At 45.5% G+C, this 23284-nt stretch overlaps 1 protein-coding gene across 4 annotated transcripts in view; it reads left to right on the forward strand.

Annotated features, from left to right (window-relative positions):
* Positions 1-23284, forward strand: part of LOC118936589 (ABC transporter G family member 20-like) — a 71022-nt gene that overhangs the window by 41586 nt on the left and 6152 nt on the right. For all 4 annotated transcript variants that reach the window (XM_036961003.1, XM_036961007.1, XM_036961006.1 and 1 more), the window contains 8 exons: positions 9469-9539; positions 9987-10036; positions 10608-10664; positions 11105-11175; positions 12032-12120; positions 14755-14858; positions 20989-21148; positions 22732-22836. In XM_036961003.1, coding sequence (XP_036816898.1) covers positions 9469-9539; positions 9987-10036; positions 10608-10664; positions 11105-11175; positions 12032-12120; positions 14755-14858; positions 20989-21148; positions 22732-22836 — 707 coding nt within the window. The remainder of the gene's footprint in view (positions 1-9468; positions 9540-9986; positions 10037-10607; positions 10665-11104; positions 11176-12031; positions 12121-14754; positions 14859-20988; positions 21149-22731; positions 22837-23284) is intronic.

Here is a 23284-nt window from a genome sequence, read left to right on the forward strand (position 1 = left end):
TTCTCCTGTCTTCTCTTCTGTTCTCCTGTCTTCTCTTCTGTTCTCCTGTCTTCGCTTCTGTTCTCCTGTCTTCTCTTCTGTTCTCCTCTCTTCTCTTCTCCTGTCTTCTCTTCTCTTCTGTTCTCCTCTCTTCTCTTCTCCTGTCTTCTCTTCTCTTCTGTTCTCCTGTCTTCTCTTCTGTTCTCTTCTCCCCTTCACTCTAAAACACTGTCAATAACCAGGTTTCCTTCCACAGGTCAAACCGTATACATTTTTGAATTGTTTAATCATGACAGTTGTGATGGAAACAGTTAGCAGACAGATCATTTGTTCATTGGACATGGTGGGACCTTTTTGTGTCTGTAAAATGCAAAAATATTGATATAATAACCATCATATCAAAGTCAACTTGAAGTTGCGCGATGACATGTTGAGGTGTCCTCCCACTACGACTCAGGAAACCATACAGTTTATTAGACTACAGATGACATGTTGTGTGGTCCTCCCACTACGACTCAGGAAACCATACAGTTTATTAGACTACAGATGACATGTTGAGGTGTCCTCCCACTACGACTCAGGAAACCATACAGTTTATTAGACTACAGATGACATGTTGAGGTGTCCTCCCACTACGACTCAGGAAACCATACAGTTTATTAGACTACAGATGACATGTTGTGTGGTCCTCCCACTACGACTCAGGAAACCATACAGTTTATTAGACTACAGATGACATGTTGAGGTGTCCTCCCACTACGACTCAGGAAACCATACAGTTTATTAGACTACAGATGACATGTTGTGTTGTCCTCCCACTACGACTCAGGAAACCATACAGTTTATTAGACTACAGATGACATGTTGTGTGGTCCTCCCACTACGACTCAGGAAACCATACAGTTTATTAGACTACAGATGACATGTTGTGTGGTCCTCCCACTACGACTCAGGAAACCATACAGTTTATTAGACTACAGATGACATGTTGTGTTGTCCTCCCACTACGACTCAGGAAACCATACAGTTTATTAGACTACAGATGACATGTTGTGTTGTCCTCCCACTACGACTCAGGAAACCATACAGTTTATTAGGCTACAGATGACATGTTGTGGTGTCCTCCCACTACGACTCAGGAAACCATACAGTTTATTAGACTACAGATGACATGTTGTGTTGTCCTCCCACTACGACTCAGGAAACCATACAGTTTATTAGACTACAGATGACATGTTGTGTGGTCCTCCCACTACGACTCAGGAAACCATACAGTTTATTAGACTACAGATGACATGTTGTGTGGTCCTCCCACTACGACTCAGGAAACCATGTAGTTTATTAGACTACAGATGACATGTTGTGTGGTCCTCCCACTACGACTCAGGAAACCATACAGTTTATTAGACTACAGATGACATGTTGTGTTGTCCTCCCACTACGACTCAGGAAACCATACAGTTTATTAGGCTACAGATGACATGTTGTGGTGTCCTCCCACTACGACTCAGGAAACCATACAGTTTATTAGACTACAGATGACATGTTGTGTGGTCCTCCCACTACGACTCAGGAAACCATACAGTTTATTAGACTACAGATGACATGTTGAGGTGTCCTCCCACTACGACTCAGGAAACCATACAGTTTATTAGACTACAGATGACATGTTGTGTGGTCCTCCCACTACGACTCAGGAAACCATGTAGTTTATTAGACTACAGATGACATGTTGTGGTGTCCTCCCACTACGACTCAGGAAACCATACAGTTTATTAGACTACAGATGACATGTTGTGTTGTCCTCCCACTACGACTCAGGAAACCATACAGTTTATTAGACTACAGATGACATGTTGTGTGGTCCTCCCACTACGACTCAGGAAACCATACAGTTTATTAGACTACAGATGACATGTTGTGTGGTCCTCCCACTACGACTCAGGAAACCATACAGTTTATTAGACTACAGATGACATGTTGTGGTGTCCTCCCACTACGACTCAGGAAACCATACAGTTTATTAGACTACAGATGACATGTTGTGTGGTCCTCCCACTACGACTCAGGAAACCATGTAGTTTATTAGACTACAGATGACATGTTGTGTTGTCCTCCCACTACGACTCAGGAAACCATACAGTTTATCAGACTACAGATGACATGTTGAGGTGTCCTCCCACTACGACTCAGGAAACCATACAGTTTATTAGACTACAGATGACATGTTGAGGTGTCCTCCCACTACGACTCAGGAAACCATGTAGTTTATTAGACTACAGATGACATGTTGTGTGGTCCTCCCACTACGACTCAGGAAACCATGCAGTTTATTAGACTACAGATGACATGTTGTGTGGTCCTCCCACTACGACTCAGGAAACCATACAGTTTATTAGACTACAGATGACATGTTGTGTTGTCCTCCCACTACGACTCAGGAAACCATACAGTTTATTAGACTACAGATGACATGTTGTGTGGTCCTCCCACTACGACTCAGGAAACCATACAGTTTATTAGACTACAGATGACATGTTGTGTTGTCCTCCCACTACGACTCAGGAAACCATACAGTTTATTAGACTACAGATGATATGTTGTGTGGTCCTCCCACTACGACTCAGGAAACCATACAGTTTATTAGACTACAGATGACATGTTGTGTGGTCCTCCCACTACGACTCAGGAAACCATGCAGTTTATTAGACTACAGATGACATGTTGTGTGGTCCTCCCACTACGACTCAGGAAACCATACAGTTTATTAGACTACAGATGACATGTTGTGTTGTCCTCCCACTACGACTCAGGAAACCATGTAGTTTATTAGACTACAGATGACATGTTGTGTTGTCCTCCCACTACGACTCAGGAAACCATACAGTTTATCAGACTACAGATGACATGTTGTGTGGTCCTCCCACTACGACTCAGGAAACCATACAGTTTATTAGACTACAGATGACATGTTGTGTGGTCCTCCCACTACGACTCAGGAAACCATGCAGTTTATTAGACTACAGATGACATGTTGTGTGGTCCTCCCACTACGACTCAGGAAACCATACAGTTTATTAGACTACAGATGACATGTTGAGGTGTCCTCCCACTACGACTCAGGAAACCATACAGTTTATTAGACTACAGATGACATGTTGTGTGGTCCTCCCACTACGACTCAGGAAACCATACAGTTTATTAGACTACAGATGACATGTTGTGTGGTCCTCCCACTACGACTCAGGAAACCATACAGTTTATTAGACTACAGATGACATGTTGAGGTGTCCTCCCACTACGACTCAGGAAACCATGCAGTTTATTAGACTACAGATGACATGTTGTGTGGTCCTCCCACTACGACTCAGGAAACCATGTAGTTTATTAGACTACAGATGACATGTTGTGTGGTCCTCCCACTACGACTCAGGAAACCATGCAGTTTATTAGACTACAGATGACATGTTGTGTGGTCCTCCCACTACGACTCAGGAAACCATACAGTTTATTAGACTACAGATGACATGTTGAGGTGTCCTCCCACTACGACTCAGGAAACCATACAGTTTATTAGGCTACAGATGACATGTTGAGGTGTCCTCCCACTACGACTCAGGAAACCATACAGTTTATTAGACTACAGATGACATGTTGTGTGGTCCTCCCACTACGACTCAGGAAACCATACAGTTTATTAGACTACAGATGACATGTTGTGTGGTCCTCCCACTACGACTCAGGAAACCATACAGTTTATTAGACTACAGATGACATGTTGAGGTGTCCTCCCACTACGACTCAGGAAACCATGCAGTTTATTAGACTACAGATGACATGTTGTGTGGTCCTCCCACTACGACTCAGGAAACCATGTAGTTTATTAGACTACAGATGACATGTTGTGTGGTCCTCCCACTACGACTCAGGAAACCATGCAGTTTATTAGACTACAGATGACATGTTGTGTGGTCCTCCCACTACGACTCAGGAAACCATACAGTTTATTAGGCTACAGATGACATGTTGTGGTGTCCTCCCACTACGACTCAGGAAACCATACAGTTTATTAGACTACAGATGACATGTTGTGTGGTCCTCCCACTACGACTCAGGAAACCATACAGTTTATTAGACTACAGATGACATGTTGTGGTGTCCTCCCACTACGACTCAGGAAACCATACAGTTTATTAGACTACAGATGACATGTTGTGTGGTCCTCCCACTACGACTCAGGAAACCATACAGTTTATTAGACTACAGATGACATGTTGTGGTGTCTTCCCACTACGACTCAGGAAACCATACAGTTTATTAGACTACAGATGACATGTTGTGTGGTCCTCCCACTACGACTCAGGAAACCATACAGTTTATTAGACTACAGATGACATGTTGTGTGGTCCTCCCACTACGACTCAGGAAACCATACAGTTTATTAGACTACAGATGACATGTTGAGGTGTCCTCCCACTACGACCCAGGAAACCATACAGTTTATTAGACTACAGATGACATGTTGTGGTGTCCTCCCACTACGACTCAGGAAACCATACAGTTTATTAGACTACAGATGACATGTTGTGTGGTCCTCCCACTACGACTCAGGAAACCATACAGTTTATTAGACTACAGATGACATGTTGTGTTGTCCTCCCACTACGACTCAGGAAACCATACAGTTTATTAGACTACAGATGACATGTTGAGGTGTCCTCCCACTACGACTCAGGAAACCATACAGTTTATTAGACTACAGATGACATGTTGAGGTGTCCTCCCACTACGACTCAGGAAACCATACAGTTTATTAGACTACAGATGACATGTTGAGGTGTCCTCCCACTACGACTCAGGAAACCATGCAGTTTATTAGACTACAGATGACATGTTGAGGTGTCCTCCCACTACGACTCAGGAAACCATGTAGTTTATTAGACTACAGATGACATGTTGTGGTGTCCTCCCACTACGACTCAGGAAACCATACAGTTTATTAGACTACAGATGACATGTTGTGTTGTCCTCCCACTACGACTCAGGAAACCATACAGTTTATTAGACTACAGATGACATGTTGTGTTGTCCTCCCACTACGACTCAGGAAACCATACAGTTTATTAGACTACAGATGACATGTTGTGTGGTCCTCCCACTACGACTCAGGAAACCATACAGTTTATTAGACTACAGATGACATGTTGAGGTGTCCTCCCACTACGACTCAGGAAACCATACAGTTTATTAGACTACAGATGACATGTTGTGTGGTCCTCTCACTACGACTCAGGAAACCATACAGTTTATTAGACTACAGATGACATGTTGTGTGGTCCTCCCACTACGACTCAGGAAACCATACAGTTTATTAGACTACAGATGACATGTTGAGGTGTCCTCCCACTACGACTCAGGAAACCATACAGTTTATTAGACTACAGATGACATGTTGTGTGGTCCTCCCACTACGACTCAGGAAACCATACAGTTTATTAGACTACAGATGACATGTTGTGGTGTCCTCCCACTACGACTCAGGAAACCATGCAGTTTATTAGACTACAGATGACATGTTGTGTTGTCCTCCCACTACGACTCAGGAAACCATACAGTTTATTAGACTACAGATGATATGTTGTGTTGTCCTCCCACCACGACTCAGGAAACCATACAGTTTATTAGACTACAGATGACATGGTGTGTGGTCCTCCCACTACGACTCAGGAAACCATACAGTTTATTAGACTACAGATGACATGTTGTGTTGTCCTCCCACTACGACTCAGGAAACCATACAGTTTATTAGACTACAGATGACATGTTGTGTGGTCCTCCCACTACGACTCAGGAAACCATACAGTTTATTAGACTACAGATGACATGTTGTGTTGTCCTCCCACTACGACTCAGGAAACCATACAGTTTATTAGACTACAGATGACATGGTGTGTGGTCCTCCCACTACGACTCAGGAAACCATACAGTTTATTAGACTACAGATGACATGTTGTGTTGTCCTCCCACTACGACTCAGGAAACCATACAGTTTATTAGGCTACAGATGACATGTTGTGGTGTCCTCCCACTACGACTCAGGAAACCATGCAGTTTATTAGACTACAGATGACATGTTGAGGTGTCCTCCCACTACGACTCAGGAAACCATACAGTTTATTAGACTACAGATGACATGTTGTGTTGTCCTCCCACTACGACTCAGGAAACCATACAGTTTATTAGACTACAGATGACATGTTGAGGTGTCCTCCCACTACGACTCAGGAAACCATACAGTTTATTAGACTACAGATGACATGTTGTGTGGTCCTCCCACTACGACTCAGGAAACCATACAGTTTATTAGACTACAGATGACATGTTGAGGTGTCCTCCCACTACGACTCAGGAAACCATACAGTTTATTAGACTACAGATGACATGTTGAGGTGTCCTCCCACTACGACTCAGGAAACCATGCAGTTTATTAGACTACAGATGACATGTTGTGTGGTCCTCCCACTACGACTCAGGAAACCATACAGTTTATTAGACTACAGATGACATGTTGTGGTGTCCTCCCACTACGACTCAGGAAACCATACAGTTTATTAGACTACAGATGACATGTTGAGGTGTCCTCCCACTACGACTCAGGAAACCATACAGTTTATTAGACTACAGATGACATGTTGTGGTGTCCTCCCACTACGACTCAGGAAACCATGTAGTTTATTAGACTACAGATGACATGTTGAGGTGTCCTCCCACTACGACTCAGGAAACCATGCAGTTTATTAGACTACAGATGACATGTTGTGTTGTCCTCCCACTACGACTCAGGAAACCATGTAGTTTATTAGACTACAGATGACATGGTGTGTGGTCCTCCCACTACGACTCAGGAAACCATACAGTTTATTAGACTACAGATGACATGTTGTGTTGTCCTCCCACTACGACTCAGGAAACCATACAGTTTATTAGACTACAGATGACATGTTGTGTGGTCCTCCCACTACGACTCAGGAAACCATACAGTTTATTAGACTACAGATGACATGTTGTGTGGTCCTCCCACTACGACTCAGGAAACCATGTAGTTTATTAGACTACAGATGACATGTTGAGGTGTCCTCCCACTACGACTCAGGAAACCATACAGTTTATTAGACTACAGATGACATGTTGAGGTGTCCTCCCACTACGACTCAGGAAACCATACAGTTTATTAGACTACAGATGACATGGTGTGTTGTCCTCCCACTACGACTCAGGAAACCATACAGTGTATTAGACTACAGGTGAAACATGTTATGATGAACTTCACAGGGTGGTGAAAAAGCACGGTGATGAGCTTGATGCTCCTTTCCAATCGATATCCAGGGTCTTATTCTGGTGACATGAAGCTTAATTTGCCGTTTGACAAATAAAAATATTCTTGCTCCTATCCATAATAATCTCATTATGTAGACGAAAATGTATTAAATAAAACAATTCCCTCATCAATCTACACATAATAACCCATAATGACAAAGCAAAAACAGGTTTTTAGAAATGTTTGCAAATGTATAATAAAAAAATAAAAACGAATAGCGTATTTACATAAGTATTTAGATTCTTTGCTATGAGACTGGAAATTGAGCTCAGGTGCATCCTGTTACCATTGATCATCCTTGATGTTTCTACAACTTGATTGGAGTCTACCTGTGGTAAATTCAATTGATTGGACATGATTTGGAAAGGCACGCACCTGTCTATATAAGGTCCCACAGTTGACAGTGCATGTCAGAGCAAAAACCAAGCCACGACACAGGATGGTGTCGAGGCACAGATCTGGGGAAGGGTACCAAAACATTTCTGCAGTATTGAAGTTCCCCAAGAACACAGTGGCCTCCATCATCCTTAAATGGAAGAAGTTTGGAATCACCAAGACTCCTCCTAGAGCTGGCCGCCTGGCCAAACTGAGCAATCGGGGGAGAAGGGTCTTGGTCAGGGAGGTAAGCAAGAACCTGATGGTCAGTCTGACAGAGCTCCAGAGTTCCTCTGTGGAGATGGGAGAACTTTCCAGATGGATAATCATCTCTGCATCACTCCCTCAATCAGACCTTTATGGTAGAGTGGCCAGACGGAAGCCACTCCTCAGTAAAAGGCACACGACAGCCCGCTTGGAGTTTGCCAAAAGGCACCTAATGGATTCTCAGACCATGAGAAACAAGATTATCTGGTCTGATGAAACCAAGATTGAACTCTTAGGCCTGAATGCCAAGTGTCACATCTGGAAGAAACCTGGCGCCATCCCTACGGTGAAGCATGGTGGTGGCAGCATCATGCTGTGGGGATGTTTTAGCGGCAGGGACTAGGGACTGTGAGACTAGTCAGGAACGAGGGAAAGATGAACAGAGCAAAGTACAGAGAAATCCTTGATGAAAACCTGCTCCAGAGCGCTCAGGACATCAGACTGTGGCGACGGTTCACCTTCCAACAGAACAAAAATGTGTGTTTTAGCTTTGTCATTATGGGGTATTGTGGGGGGAAAACGATTTAATCCATTTTACAATAAGGCTGTAACGTAACAAAATGTGGAAAAAGAGAAGGGGTCTGAATACTTTCCCAATGCACTGTAATGTTGCCAAGCCATAAAGTACTCATGTCTGTTCTGTGGTGTGTGTTGTATTATACAGGATCCTCACTGTATCATGTCTCTGTTCTGTGGTGTGTGTTGTACTATACAGGATCCTTACTGTATCATGTCTCTGTGGTGTGTGTTGTATTATACAGGATCCTTACTGTATCATGTCTCTGTTCTGTGGTGTGTGTTGTACTATACAGGATCCTTACTGTATCATGTCTCTGTGGTGTGTGTTGTACTATACAGGATCCTTACTGTATCATGTCTCTGTGGTGTGTGTTGTACTATACAGGATCCTTACAGTATCATGTCTCTGTGGTGTGTGTTGTACTATACAGGATCCTTACAGTATCATGTCTCTGTTCTGTGGTGTGTGTTGTACTATACAGGATCCTTACAGTATCATGTCTCTGTTCTGTGGTGTGTGTTTTACTATACAGGATCCTTACTGTATCATGTCTCTGTTCTGTGGTGTGTGTTGTACTATACAGGATCCTTACTGTATCATGTCTCTGTGGTGTGTGTTGTACTATACAGGATCCTTACTGTATCATGTCTCTGTGGTGTGTGTTGTATTATACAGGATCCTTACTGTATCATGTCTCTGTGGTGTGTGTTGTACTATACAGGATCCTTACAGTATCATGTCTCTGTGGTGTGTGTTGTATTATACAGGATCCTTACTGTATCATGTCTCTGTGGTGTGTGTTGTATTATACAGGATCCTTACAGTATCATGTTTGTTCTGTGGTGTGTGTTGTATTATACAGGATCCTTACAGTATCATGTTTGTTCTGTGGTGTGTGTTGTATTATACAGTATCATGTTTGTTCTGTGGTGTGTGTTGTATTATGCAGGATGATCCAGCGGCAGGTCTCTAAGGAGGTGGTGGATGGAGGGTCGGTGCACGTCTGGTTGGACCTGACCAGTAAGCTTTCACTCCGCAGTCTGTTGGCATGTGACACAGTGTGAAAGAATTCACCCTCAGAGAGACTAGAGTAGAATTATAATACAATACAATACAATACAATACAATACAATACAATACCATACCATACAATACAATACACTGGAATACAATACAATACCATACCATACAATACAATACACTGGAATACAATACAATACAATACAATGGAATAGATACGTTGTCTGTGAAAATGACCACTAGGTGGTAGTGTAACTGTGTGGGTCTTCTGAATGATGGTTTATCTCCCAAATGATGGAGATTGGAAAAGGCATTTTAATGATGGTTCATCTTGAGATGTTTTTTTTAATGTTTATTAAATTGACCAATCAAATGTGTTTTTTCAAGCGATAATAGACTTGATAATGATGCCATTGTTTTCACCTCGTAGTGTGTTTTTGTCACCAGATCAACAGATCGCCATGATGCTTCAGAAGAAACTAGCCGATGCCTTTGAGGTAGAACCAGAGTTCCCTGTTGTTTCCTCCCTGCAGATCTACCTGCTCTTTCTTCAATGTGAACGGAGCCTTATTGTTTAATGGCGCCGTCTGGCTTTCAAAACCTTACTTATACAGATGATATCTTTATCTAGTGTAATACACACTGACTGCATGGCAGCAGGGTCTTTCTCTCCGGGTCTCTTCTCCTCATCTGGACTGATCTAAAAACACCATGGATGAAAGCAACATGGCAAATCAATGCCTACTGGAAACACTTTCCATCTGTCCAGTTCTTTTTTACATCAGTGCAGATTAATGAAATGTGATGAGGTGAGGAAGTCACTTGTTCAGACTGTTGAGATGCAGCCCAGCTGTTGAAGTAGCTTGTTCAGACTGTTGAGATGCAGCCCAGCTGTTGAAGGCACGTGTTCAGACTGTTGAGATGCAGCCCAGCTATTGAAGTAGCTTGTTCAGACTGTTGAGATGCAGCCCAGCTATTGAAGTAGCTTGTTCAGACTGTTGAGATGCAGCCCAGCTGTTGATAAAGATACATCCAGTAGTGAAGTGAAACAGTCTGTTCCCTCCTCAGGACTTCGTCCAGTATAAGATGGGGAGCATGTCTTACCTGGTCTCTCTTCCTGTCAAGGTAGGACAACAACAACCCCTTAAAACACTCACTGCACCCTTAAAGGCACCCTATTCCCATAAGGCTCTGGACAAAAGTAGTGCACTATGTAGGGAATAGGGTGCTATTTGGGGATCCCACTCTGTTGATAGTATTTTGCCATCCCCACCCACTAGCCTTGATGCTAACCTAGCTTCCTTATGCTACAGAAACATGTTTTCTTGCCAAGGCCATTGATTCTGACGAGGGCCATTGATGGTTGAAACGTCATGATTTTAACTCAAATTAGATTAAGTATGAAGTTCTTAAATGTGAGCGAGAGTCGCACCTACTGTGATGTAGCCTGCCTTATTGAATGTATAACCTTGGTCCGTTCCACTGGTCCCTGATCAATACACAGATGCACACTGGGAGGAAAATATTCAACTGACTATTTCTCTTTGTCCCGTTTCTCTTTCCAGTTTGAGGAGCCCATCTATGGCAGCATGAACTCAGACTTCACCACGTTTGTGACGCCAGGAGCCGTTCTGAGGTAGAGATTCAGTCCACGTCTGAACCTAGTCAGCTTTACTGAGACGAAGCTGTAGTTCTCTCTTTTCCTGCTTTCCTTGTCTCTCCTATTTCCCCCTCCCTTCTGCTCTCTCTCCCCTCCTCCCTCTCCTCTTTCCCTTCTGCTCTCTCTCCCCCCTCCCTTCTTTCTCTCCCCCTCCCTTCTCTCTCCCCCTCCTCTCTCTCCCCCTCCCTTCTCTCTCTCTCCCCCTCCTCTCTCTCCCCCTCCCTTCTCTCTCTCTCCCCCCTCCCTGCTGCTCTCTCTCCCCTCCTCCCTCTCATCTTTCCCTTCTTCTCTCTCTCCCCCTCCCTTCTCTCTCTCCCCCCTCCCTTCTCTCTCTCCCCCCTCCCTTCTCTCTCTCCCCCTCCCTTCGCTCTCTCCCCCTCCCTTCTCTCTCCCCCTCCCTTCTCTCTCTCCCCCTCCCTTCTCTCTCCCCCTCCCTCCTCTCTCTCCCCCTCCCTTCTCTCTCTCTCCCCCTCTCTTCTGCTCTCTCTCCCCCTCCTCCCTCCCCCCCTCCCTTCTCTCTCTCCCCCCTCCCTTCTCTCTCCCCCCTCCCCTCTCTCTCTTACCCTCCCTTCTCTCTCCCCCTCCTCTCTCTCCCCCTCCCTTCTCTCTCTCTCCCCCCTCCCTTCTGCTCTCTCTCCCCCTCCTCCCTCTCACCCTTCTTTCTCTCTCTCACCCTCCCTTCTCTCTCTCACTCTCCCTTCTCTCTCCCCCCTCCCTCCTTCTCTCTCCCCCCCTCCCTCCTTCTCTCTCCCCTCATTCTCTCCCTTCCCTTCTTCTCTCTCTCCTGCACACCTTCTCTCTCCATTCTCCCCTCCCTTCTCTCTCTACACAGCATCACGTTCTACCTGGCAGTGGGCTTGACGGCTCTGTCCTTCGTGATAGAGAGGAAGGAGGGACTAATGGACAGGTGCTGGGTTGCAGGTAAGAGGTTCATTAAGTGGATAACAAACTGTGTTCCAAATGGCACCCTATACCCTATTTAGTGCACTACTGTTGACGAGGGCCCAAGTGTCCCCAATGCCACCCTGTTATCTATATAGCGCACCGGACAAAACTAGTGCACTATATAGCCCCGGGGTATTCAACTCTTACCCTGCTGGTTTTCTGTTCTACCTGATCATTAATATCACCCACCTGGTGTCCCAGGTCTAAACCAGTCCCTGATTAGAGGGGAATCACCCACCTGGTGTCCCAGGTCTAAACCAGTCCCTGATTAGAGGGGAATCACCCACCTGGTGTCCCAGGTCTAAACCAGTCCCTGATTAGAGGGGAATCACCCACCTGGTGTCCCAGGTCTAAACCAGTCCCTGATTAGAGGGGAATCACCCACCTGGTGTCCCAGGTCTAAATCAGTCCCTGGTTAGAGGGGAATCACCCACCTGGTGTCCCAGGTCTAAACCAGTCCCTGATTAGAGGGGAATCACCCACCTGGTGTCCCAGGTCTAAACCAGTCCCTGATTAGAGGGGAATCACCCACCTGGTGTCCCAGGTCTAAACCAGTCCCTGATTAGAGGGGAATCACCCACCTGGTGTCCCAGGTCTAAATCAGTCCCTGGTTAGAGGGGAATCACCCACCTGGTGTCCCAGGTCTAAATCAGTCCCTGGTTAGAGGGGAATCACCCACCTGGTGTCCCAGGTCTAAATCAGTCCCTGATTAGAGGGGAATCACCCACCTGGTGTCCCAGGTCTAAACCAGTCCCTGATTAGAGGGGAATCACCCACCTGGTGTCCCAGGTCTAAACCAGTCCCTGATTAGAGGGGAATCACCCACCTGGTGTCCCAGGTCTAAATCAGTCCCTGATTAGAGGGGAATCACCCACCTGGTGTCCCAGGTCTAAATCAGTCCCTGATTAGAGGGGAATCACCCACCTGGTGTTCCAGGTCTAAACCAGTCCCTGATTAGAGGGGAATCACCCACCTGGTGTCCCAGGTCTAAATCAGTCCCTGATTAGAGGGGAATCACCCACCTGGTGTCCCAGGTCTAAATCAGTCCCTGGTTAGAGGGGAATCACCCACCTGGTGTCCCAGGTCTAAACCAGTCCCTGATTAGAGGGGAATCACCCACCTGGTGTCCCAGGTCTAAACCAGTCCCTGATTAGAGGGGAATCACCCACCTGGTGTCCCAGGTCTAAACCAGTCCCTGATTAGAGGGGAATCACCCACCTGGTGTCCCAGGTCTAAACCAGTCCCTGATTAGAGGGGAATCACCCACCTGGTGTCCCAGGTCTAAATCAGTCCCTGATTAGAGGGGAATCACCCACCTGGTGTCCCAGGTCTAAACCAGTCCCTGATTAGAGGGGAATCACCCACCTGGTGTCCCAGGTCTAAACCAGTCACTGATTAGAGGGGAATCACCCACCTTGTGTCCCAGGTCTAAATCAGTCCCTGATTAGAGGAGAACAATGACACAACACAGTGGAACTGGCTTGGATATACGGAATATGGTTCCATTTTTATATGCATTGACAGTTTGTGGTCATTATCTATGTAGTGACCAGTACAGACCACTAGGGGGAGGTGGATTATCCTGACCAGTAATCAGAAGATCTGGTTAAATCACCATGGGCCAGTTGGTCAGAACATTAAATTGTCTTCTCCCCACCTTCTTCTTCCTTTTCTCCTGTCCCACTATTCTCTCCCTCTCTCTCTCTCCCTCCCTTTCTCCTCTCTCCTCTATTTCACTCTCTCCTACGTTTTCTCTCTCGCTGTCTCCTCTCTCTCTCCCTCCCTTTCTCCTCTCCTCTATTTCACTCTCTCCTTCGTTCTCTCTCCCTATCTCCCCTTCTCCTCTCCTCTATTTCACTCTCTCCTTCGTTCTCTCTCTCTCCCTCCCCTTCTCCTCTCCTCTATTTCACTCTCTCCTTCGTTCTCTCTCTCTCCCTCCCCTTCTCCTCTCCTCTATTTCACTCTCTCCTTCGTTCTCTCTCTCTCCCTCCCTCCCTCCCTCCCTTTCTCCTCTCCTCTATTTCACTCTCTCCTTCGTTCTCTCTCCCTCCCTCCCTTTCTCCTCTCCTCTATTTCACTCTCTCCTTCGTTCTCTCTCCCTATCTCCCCTTCTCCTCTCCTCTATTTCACTCTCTCCTTCGTTCTCTCCCTCCCCTTCTCCTCTCCTCTATTTCACTCTCTCCTTCGTTCTCTCTCCCTCCCTCCCTTTCTCCTCTCCTCTATTTCACTCTCTCCTTCGTTCTCTCTCCCTATCTCCCCTTCTCCTCTCCTCTATTTCACTCTCTCCTTCGTTCTCTCTCTCCCTCCCCTTCTCCTCTCCTCTATTTCACTCTCTCCTTCGTTCTCTCTCTCTCCCTCCCCTTCTCCTCTCCTCTATTTCACTCTCTCCTTCGTTCTCTCTCTCTCCCTCCCTCCCTCCCTCCCTTTCTCCTCTCCTCTATTTCACTCTCTCCTTCGTTCTCTCTCTCTCCCTCCCCTTCTCCTCTCCTCTATTTCACTCTCTCCTTCGTTCTCTCTCTCTCCCTCCCTCCCTCCCTCCCTTTCTCCTCTCCTCTATTTCACTCTCTCCTTCGTTCTCCTTCTCTCTCTCTGTCTCCTCTCTCTCTCCAGGTGTTAGTTCATTGGAGACTGTGCTGGCCCATCTCATCTCCCAGCTGTTTGTCATCAGCATCCAGGTCATTCTACTACTGCTCTTAATGCTGCTCGTCTTCAAGGTAACACACACACACACGTAGACACACACCCATACACACATACAAACACACACACACACACACAAGCACACAGACACACAGCAGCCTCCATCTGTCTTCATCAGCAAGGCTTATCATGACTCCTGAATGATTGAACATCCCTGTCTCATGTTCACTTCCCTGTGCCACGGTGTGACTGTGGAGATGTATATACAGTGCCTTGCGAAAGTATTCGGCCCCCTTGAACTTTGCGACCTTTTGCCACATTTCAGGCTTCAAACATAAAGATATAAAACTGTATTTTTTTGTGAAGAATCAACAACAAGTGGGACACAATCATGAAGTGGAACGACATTTATTGGATATTTCAAACTTTTTTAACAAATCAAAAACTGAAAAATTGGGCGTGCCAAATTATTCAGCCCCTTTACTTTCAGTGCAGCAAACTCTCTCCAGAAGTTCAGTGAGGATCTCTGAATGATCCAATGTTGACCTAAATGAATAATGATGATAAATACAATCCACCTGTGTGTAATCAAGTCTCCGTATAAATGCACCTGCACTGTGATAGTCTCAGAGGTCCGTTAAAAGCGCAGAGCATCATGAAGAACAAGGAACACACCAGGCAGGTCCGAGATACTGTTGTGAAGAAGTTTAAAGCCGGATTTGGATACAAAAAGATTTCCAAAGCTTTAAACATCTCAAGGAGCACTGTGCAAGCGATAATATTGAAATGGAAGGAGTATCAGACCACTGCAAATCTACCAAGACCTGGCCGTCCCTCTAAACTTTCAGCTCATACAAGGAGAAGACTGATCAGAGATGCAGCCAAGAGGCCCATGATCACTCTGGATGAACTGCAGAGATCTACAGCTGAGGTGGGAGACTCTGTCCATAGGACAACAATCAGTCGTATATTGCACAAATCTGGCCTTTATGGAAGAGTGGCAAGAAGAAAGCCATTTCTTAAAGATATCCATAAAAAGTGTCGTTTGCCACAAGCCACCTGGGAGACACACCAAACATGTGGAAGAAGGTGCTCTGGTCAGATGAAACCAAAATTGAACTTTTTGGCAACAATGCAAAACGTTATGTTTGGCGTAAAAGCAACACAGCTCATCACACTGAACACACCATCCCCACTGTCAAACATGGTGGTGGCAGCATCATGGTTTGGGCCTGCTTTTCTTCAGCAGGGACAGGGAAGATGGTTAAAATTGATGGGAAGATGGATGGAGCCAAATACAGGACCATTCTGGAAGAAAAGCTGATGGAGTCTGCAAAAGACCTGAGACTGGGACGGAGATTTGTCTTCCAACAAGACAATGATCCAAAACATAAAGCAAAATCTACAATGGAATGGTTCAAAAATAAACATATCCAGGTGTTAGAATGGCCAAGTCAAAGTCCAGACCTGAATCCAATCGAGAATCTGTGGAAAGAACTGAAAACTGCTGTTCACAAATGCTCTCCATCCAACCTCACTGAGCTGTTTTGCAAGGAGGAATGGGAAAAAATGTCAGTCTCTCGATGTGCAAAACTGATAGAGACATACCCCAAGCGACTTACAGCTGTAATCGCAGCAAAAGGTGGCGCTACAAAGTATTAACTTAAGGGGGCTGAATAATTTTGCACGCCCAATTTTGATTTGTTAAAAAAGTTTGAAATATCCAATAAATGTCGTTCCACTTCATGATTGTGTTCCACTTGTTGTTGATTCTTCACAAAAAAATACAGTTTTATATCTTTATGTTTGAAGCCTGAAATGTGGCAAAAGGTCGCAAAGTTCAAGGGGGCCGAATACTTTCGCAAGGCACTGTATGGTGTTGTACACACACTGAGCAGCACGGTGTGATTGTGGAGATGTATATATGGTGTTGTACACACACTGAGCAGCACGGTGTGACTGGTGTTGTACACACACTGAGCAGCATGGTGTGACTGGAGATGTATATATTGTGTTGTAAACACACTGAGCAGCACGGTGTGACTGGTGTTGTACACACACTGAGCAGCACGGTGTGACTGGTGTTGTACACACACTGAGCAGCATGGTGTGATTGTGGAGATGTATATATGGTGTTGTACACACACTGAGCAGCACGGTGTGACTGGTGTTGTACACACACTGAGCAGCACGGTGTGACTGGTGTTGTACACACACTGAGCAGCACGGTGTGACTGGTGTTGTACACACACTGAGCAGCATGGTGTGACTGGTGTTGTACACACACTGAGCAGCATGGTGTGACTGGTGTTGTACACACACTGAGCAGCACGGTGTGACTGGTGTTGTACACACACTGAGCAGCATGGTGTGATTGTGGAGATGTATATATGGTGTTGTACACACACTGAGCAGCATGGTGTGATTGTGGAGATGTATATATGGTGTTGTACACACACTGAGCAGCACGGTGTGACTGGTGTTGTACACACACTGAGCAGCACGGTGTGACTGGTGTTGTACACACACTGAGCAGCACGGTGTGACTGTGGAGATGTATATATGGTGTTGTAAACACACTGAGCAGCACGGTGTGACTGGTGTTGTACACACACTGAGCAGCACGGTGTGACTGTGGAGATGTATATATGGTGTTGTACACACACTGAGCAGCACGGTGTGACTGGTGTTGTAAACACACTGAGCAGCACGGTGTGACTGGTGTTGTACACACACTGAGCAGCATGGTGTGACTGGAGATGTATATATTGTGTTGTAAACACACTGAGCAGCACGGTGTGACTGGTGTTGTACACACACTGAGCAGCACGGTGTGACTGGTGTTGTACACACACAGAGCAGCACGGTGTGACTGGTGTTGTACACACACTGAGCAGCATGGTGTGACTGGTGTTGTACACACACTGAACAGCACGGTGTGATTGTGGAGATGTATATATGGTGTTGTACACACACTGAGCAGCACGGTGTGACTGGTGTTGTACACACACTGAGCAGCACGGTGTGACTGGTGTTGTACACACACTGAGCAGCACGGTGTGACTGGTGTTGTACACACACTGAGCAGCACGGTGTGACTGGTGTTGTACACACACTGAGCAGCACGGTGTGACTGGTGTTGTACACACACTGAGCAGCACGGTGTGACTGGTGTTGTACACACACTGAGCAGCACGGTGTGACTGTGGAGATGTATATATGGTGGAGTGTTAGGGAATATGGGGGATAGTCAGGCAGAGATGTTGACTTGTAATGCAGAGTTGACTTCAAAAGCTCCTCTGTGGCTGCAGAACCCGAGTTCTGGCTTGACTACTTCAATACTACACGGTACGGTACCCTGCATTACCTTATGTAGTGGTCCTACACCTCCATCTAGTGGCCGCTTGGTGGTATTACTGCACTGACACTGTATTGAGAAATAGTTCAGAAGAAGGGGAAGCAGGTGAAGTTTAATTAGTAAAATGTTGAAGGGACATTCTGTGTTTTCCACATCCATGTGTTTTATTTAAAAATGAATGATACACCCATGTCTTTTCTGACTTGCCTAGTTAAAAAAATAAAATGTCTCACACACCAAACAATTAATGCTAAATGTCACCCAACAACAGTTCCATCCACGTGCCTGTCGACAATCAATGGAGTCTGAAGTTTCTATTCATCCGTTGACCTCAGGTTGACCTTTCCAGACCTGGGTTCAAATCTTTCACATTCTTTTACTTTCATTTTTCTAACACACTGTTGAAGAAATGTTTTTAAATGTAATTACGCTGCCAGATTATATTGAGGTTTATGGTTAAAACAAAACAAAAATCCAAGGTAGAGGAGAAAAGAATGTGCCTATTTAAAAGCCATAAATTATTGCAACGTTATATAAAATAAATAAAGTATCTCTCATGCTATAAAGGAGAAGCGTGACATTGATCCTTAAGAGGTTATTAAGAACAAATTCTTATTTTCAATGACAGCCTAGTGGGTTAACTACCTTTTCGGGGGCAGAACGACAGATTTGTACCTTGTCAGCTCGGGGATTTGAACTTGCAACCTTGCGGTTACTAGTCCAACGCTCTAAAGCCTCTTGGGGCTAGGGGGCAGAATTTTCACTTTTGGATACATAGTGTGCCCAATTTCAACTTCCTGCTATTCATGCCAAAAATATAAGATATGCATATTAATCATATATTTCGATAGAGAACACTCTGAAGTTTCTAAAACTGTTTGAATCATGTCTGTGAGTATAACAGAACCTATGTAGCAGGCAAAACCCAGAGGACTAACTGTTCCGAAATTTTTTTTCTCTCTCTGTTCCCTGAGTTGTCATTGCCCAGGGATATTTCTTATGAACCTGTTTTCAGTTCCTACCGCTTCCACTGGATGTCACCAGTCTTTGGAATTTGGTTGAGGTTATTCCTTTGTGCAATGAAGAAGTAGGCCAACTGGGAACTGGGTAACACTTTTGTGAGTTGCGCAAGACGTGAAAAGTGGCGCTGGTTTGTTTTCATTCCTGTATTGAACACAGAAAGACCCGTCTACAATTTGATCGATTATTAATGTTTAAAATACCTAAAGTTGTATTACAAAAGTAGTTTGAAATATTTTGGCAAAGTTTATAGGCAACTTTTGAAATATTTTGTAGTGGCGCTGTTTTTTTCTGGATCAAACACTTCAAATAAATTGACATTTTGGATATATATGGACGGAATTAATCGAACAAAAGGACCAATTGTGATGTTTATGGGACATATTGGAGTGCCAACAAAAGAAGCTCGTCAAAGGCATGTTTTATATTTTATTTCAGCGTTTTGTGTTGCGTCTGCAGGGTTGTAATATGCTACCCTCTTTGTTTACTGCTGGTGTAGACGGTGCAGGCTATCAGATAATAGCTTCTTATGCTTTCGCCGAAAAGCATTTTTAAAATATGACATGTTAGCTGGATTCACAACGAGTGTAGCTTTAATTGAGTATCTTACATGTGTGATTTAATGAAAGTTTGAATTTTATATCATTTTATTTGAATCTGGCGCTCTGCATTTCCCCTGGCCATTGGCCAGTTGAGACATTAGCCTCCCGCCTCTCCCTAACTAGGCTACCCTGCCGCCACATAGTCCAAAGAGGTGTCTGGAGTATATATTTCTATTCTTACCAGTACCTGAGTCCATCATATCTAAGGAATCACCACGACAACAGCCTTTGATTGCTGTGGCAACGGAGCAGCCATGTGCTTTCTCCCTGCAGTCTATTTTTATACACCTTGTCAGTGGAGACAGACAGACAGACACACACACACTCACACACCCGTACACGCACACGCACACACACGCACACACACACACACACACACACACACACACACACACACACACACACACACACACACACAGGTCTCTGTATTGTGACAATGTAACAGACACTATATCATTGAATAACATGACATGCTCTTTCACCTTCCTCTCTCTTGTTACCATCCCTCCTTTTCTGTCTTTCTCACTTTTTACTGTCTCCTCCCATCCAACATAATCTCTCTCTCTCTCTCCCCTTCCACCTCTCCCCATCCCACCCATCTTTTCCCCTACACCTCGACCTCTCCACCCTCCCTCCCCCTCCTCTGTCTCTCCCCTCTCTCCTCTGCCTCTCCCCCTCCCCCTCCCTCCCCCTCCTATGTCTCTCCCCCTCCTTTGCCTCTCCCCCTCTCTCCCCCTCCTCTGACTCTCCCCCTCCTCTGCTTCTTCCCCTCCCTCCTCCCTCCTCTGCCTCTCCCCGCTCCTTTGCCTCTCCACCCTCCCTCCCCTCCTCTGCCTCTCCCCTCCCTCCTCTGCCTCTCCCCCCTCCTTTGCCTCTCCCCTCCCTCCCCCTCCTCTGCCTCTTCCCCTCCCCTGCCTCTTTCCCTCCCCCTCCTCTGCCTCTTCTCCTCCCCCCTCCTCTGCCTCCTCCCCCCCCCTCCCCTGCCTCTTCCCCTCCCCCCTCCTCTGCCTCTTCTCCTCCCCCCTCCTCTGCCTCTTCCCCTCCCTCCCCTGCCTCTTGCCCTCCCCCCTCCTCTGCCTCTTCTCCTCCCCCCTCCTCTACCTCTTCTCCTCCCCCCTCCTCTGCCTCTTCTCCTCCCCCCTCCTCTGCCTCTTCCCTCCCTCCCCCCTCCTCCGCCTCTCCCCCTCCCTCCCCCCTCCCTCCGCCCTTTCTCCCTCCCTCCAGATCCCTAATGAGGGGAGCCTGGTGTTGGTTATAGCTCTGATTGGGCTGCAGGGTGTGACTGGCATCTCCTTTGGTCTGGTCATCTCATCTGCCATCGATGATGAACAGAACGCCAACCAGGCTGCCCTGGGTGTCTTCTACCCCAACCTCATCGTCAGTGGTACGTCACACACACACACACACACACACACACACACACTGTCTTTTACCTCAACCTCATCGTCAGTGGTACGTCACACACACACTGTCTTTTACCTCAACCTCATCGTCAGTGGTACGTCACACACACACACACACACTGTCTTTTACCTCAACCTCATCGTCAGTGGTACGTCACACACACACACACACACACTGTCTTTTACCTCAACCTCATCGTCAGTGGTACGTCACACACGCTAGCACGCACACACACACTGTCTTTTACCTCAACCTCATCGTCAGTGGTACGTCACACACGCTAGCACGCACACACACACTGTCTTTTACCTCAACCTCATCGTCAGTGGTACGTCACACACGCTAGCACGCACACACACACTGTCTTTTACCTCAACCTCATCGTCAGTGGTACGTCACACACGCTAGCACGCACACACACACTGTCTTTTACCTCAACCTCATCGTCAGTGGTACGTCACACACGCTAGCACGCACACGCACCAAACCTGGGTTGAAATACATGTGTATTTGTTATTTAAATACTGAATCAATTTCTGTTGAAAGTATTTTAAAGTGTTTTCAAATGATTTTAAATAGCCTACTCTTTATATTATTAGTTATTACTATTTGCAAGTTTTTTCAAAAACTATTTTCAAATGCCTCGGTTAAATGCATGGGAGTGTTTGAGTATTTTCAGCTAATTGTCTTATCAAAAACAAAATATCTCAATTATTCTAAATGTTTTTGAAAGTAATTCACATACCCTTAATATTATTTGAACCCAGGTCTTACACACACACAAGGATACACACACATATACACACACACACACACACACACACACACACACACACACACACCTCAGTAGTATTTTATGGGGGGGTAACTTTGTAAATCTACAATATTAGCTCTTACATGTTCTCACAATTAAGTTTAATAAAATGTTATTCAGTTAAATTCTAGTTCAGTTCTTTCAACTCTTTCTCTGACAGACTCTCTCTTTCTCTGACACTCCCTCTTTCTCCAAGTCTCTCTCTCTCTTTCTCTGACACTCCCTCTTTCTCTAAGTCTCTCTCTCTTTCTCTAAGTCTCTCTTTCTCTGTCTCTCTCTTTCTCTGTCTCTCTCTTTCTCTGTCTCTCTCTTTCTCTAAGTCTCTCTTTCTCTTTCTCTGTCTCTCTCTCTTTCTCTCTCTCTCTCTTTCTCTGTCTCTCTCTTTCTCTGTCTCTCTCTTTCTCTGTCTCTCTCTTTCTCTAAGTTTCTCTCTCTCTCTCTTTCTCTAAGTCTCTTTCTCTCTCTCTCTCTCTCTCTCTTTCTCTGTTTCTCTCTCTCTCTCTCTCTCTCTCTCTTTCTCTAAGTTTCTCTCTCTCTCTCTCTCTCTCTCTCTCTCTCTCTGTCTCTCTCCCTCTCTCTCTCTCTTTGTCTCTCTCTCTTTCTCTAAGTCTCTCTCTCTCTTTCTCTGTCTCTCTCTCTCTTTCTCTAAGTCTCTCTCTCTTTCTCTAAGTCTCTCTTTCTCTGTCTCTCTCTCTCTCTTTCTCTAAGTCTCTTTCTCTAAGACAGTCTCTTTCCTCCTCTCTCTACAGGTATAATCTGGCCTGTGGAGTGCATCCCCTATCCACTACGTTACATCAGTTTGGCCCTGCCCCAGACCTACGCTTCTGAAGCCCTACGATGCATCATGTACAGAGGTAACACACACACAGACACACACACACAGACACAGACACACACACACACACACACACACACACACACACACACACACACACACACACACACACACACACACACACACACACGTGTTACCTGAGACTTTAGACACCTGATTCGTCCGGAATCAGCAGTGAAGTGTTCTAAATGATTCACAATGCCAGTAGTCACACAGTGTTCTAAATGATTCACAATGCAGTAGTCACACAGTGTTCTAAATGATTCACAATGCCAGTAGTCACACAGTGTTCTAAATGTGTCACAATGCCAGTAGTCACACAGTGTTCTAAATGATTCACAATGCCAGTAGTCACACAGTGTTCTAAATGATTCACAATGCAGTAGTCACACAGTGTTCTAAATGATTCACAATGCAGTAGTCACACAGTGTTCTAAATGATTCACAATGCAGTAGTCACACATTGT

This window comes from Oncorhynchus mykiss, chromosome 23 (assembly GCF_013265735.2).
Source record: "Oncorhynchus mykiss isolate Arlee chromosome 23, USDA_OmykA_1.1, whole genome shotgun sequence".
Taxonomy (NCBI): Eukaryota; Metazoa; Chordata; class Actinopteri; order Salmoniformes; family Salmonidae; genus Oncorhynchus; species Oncorhynchus mykiss.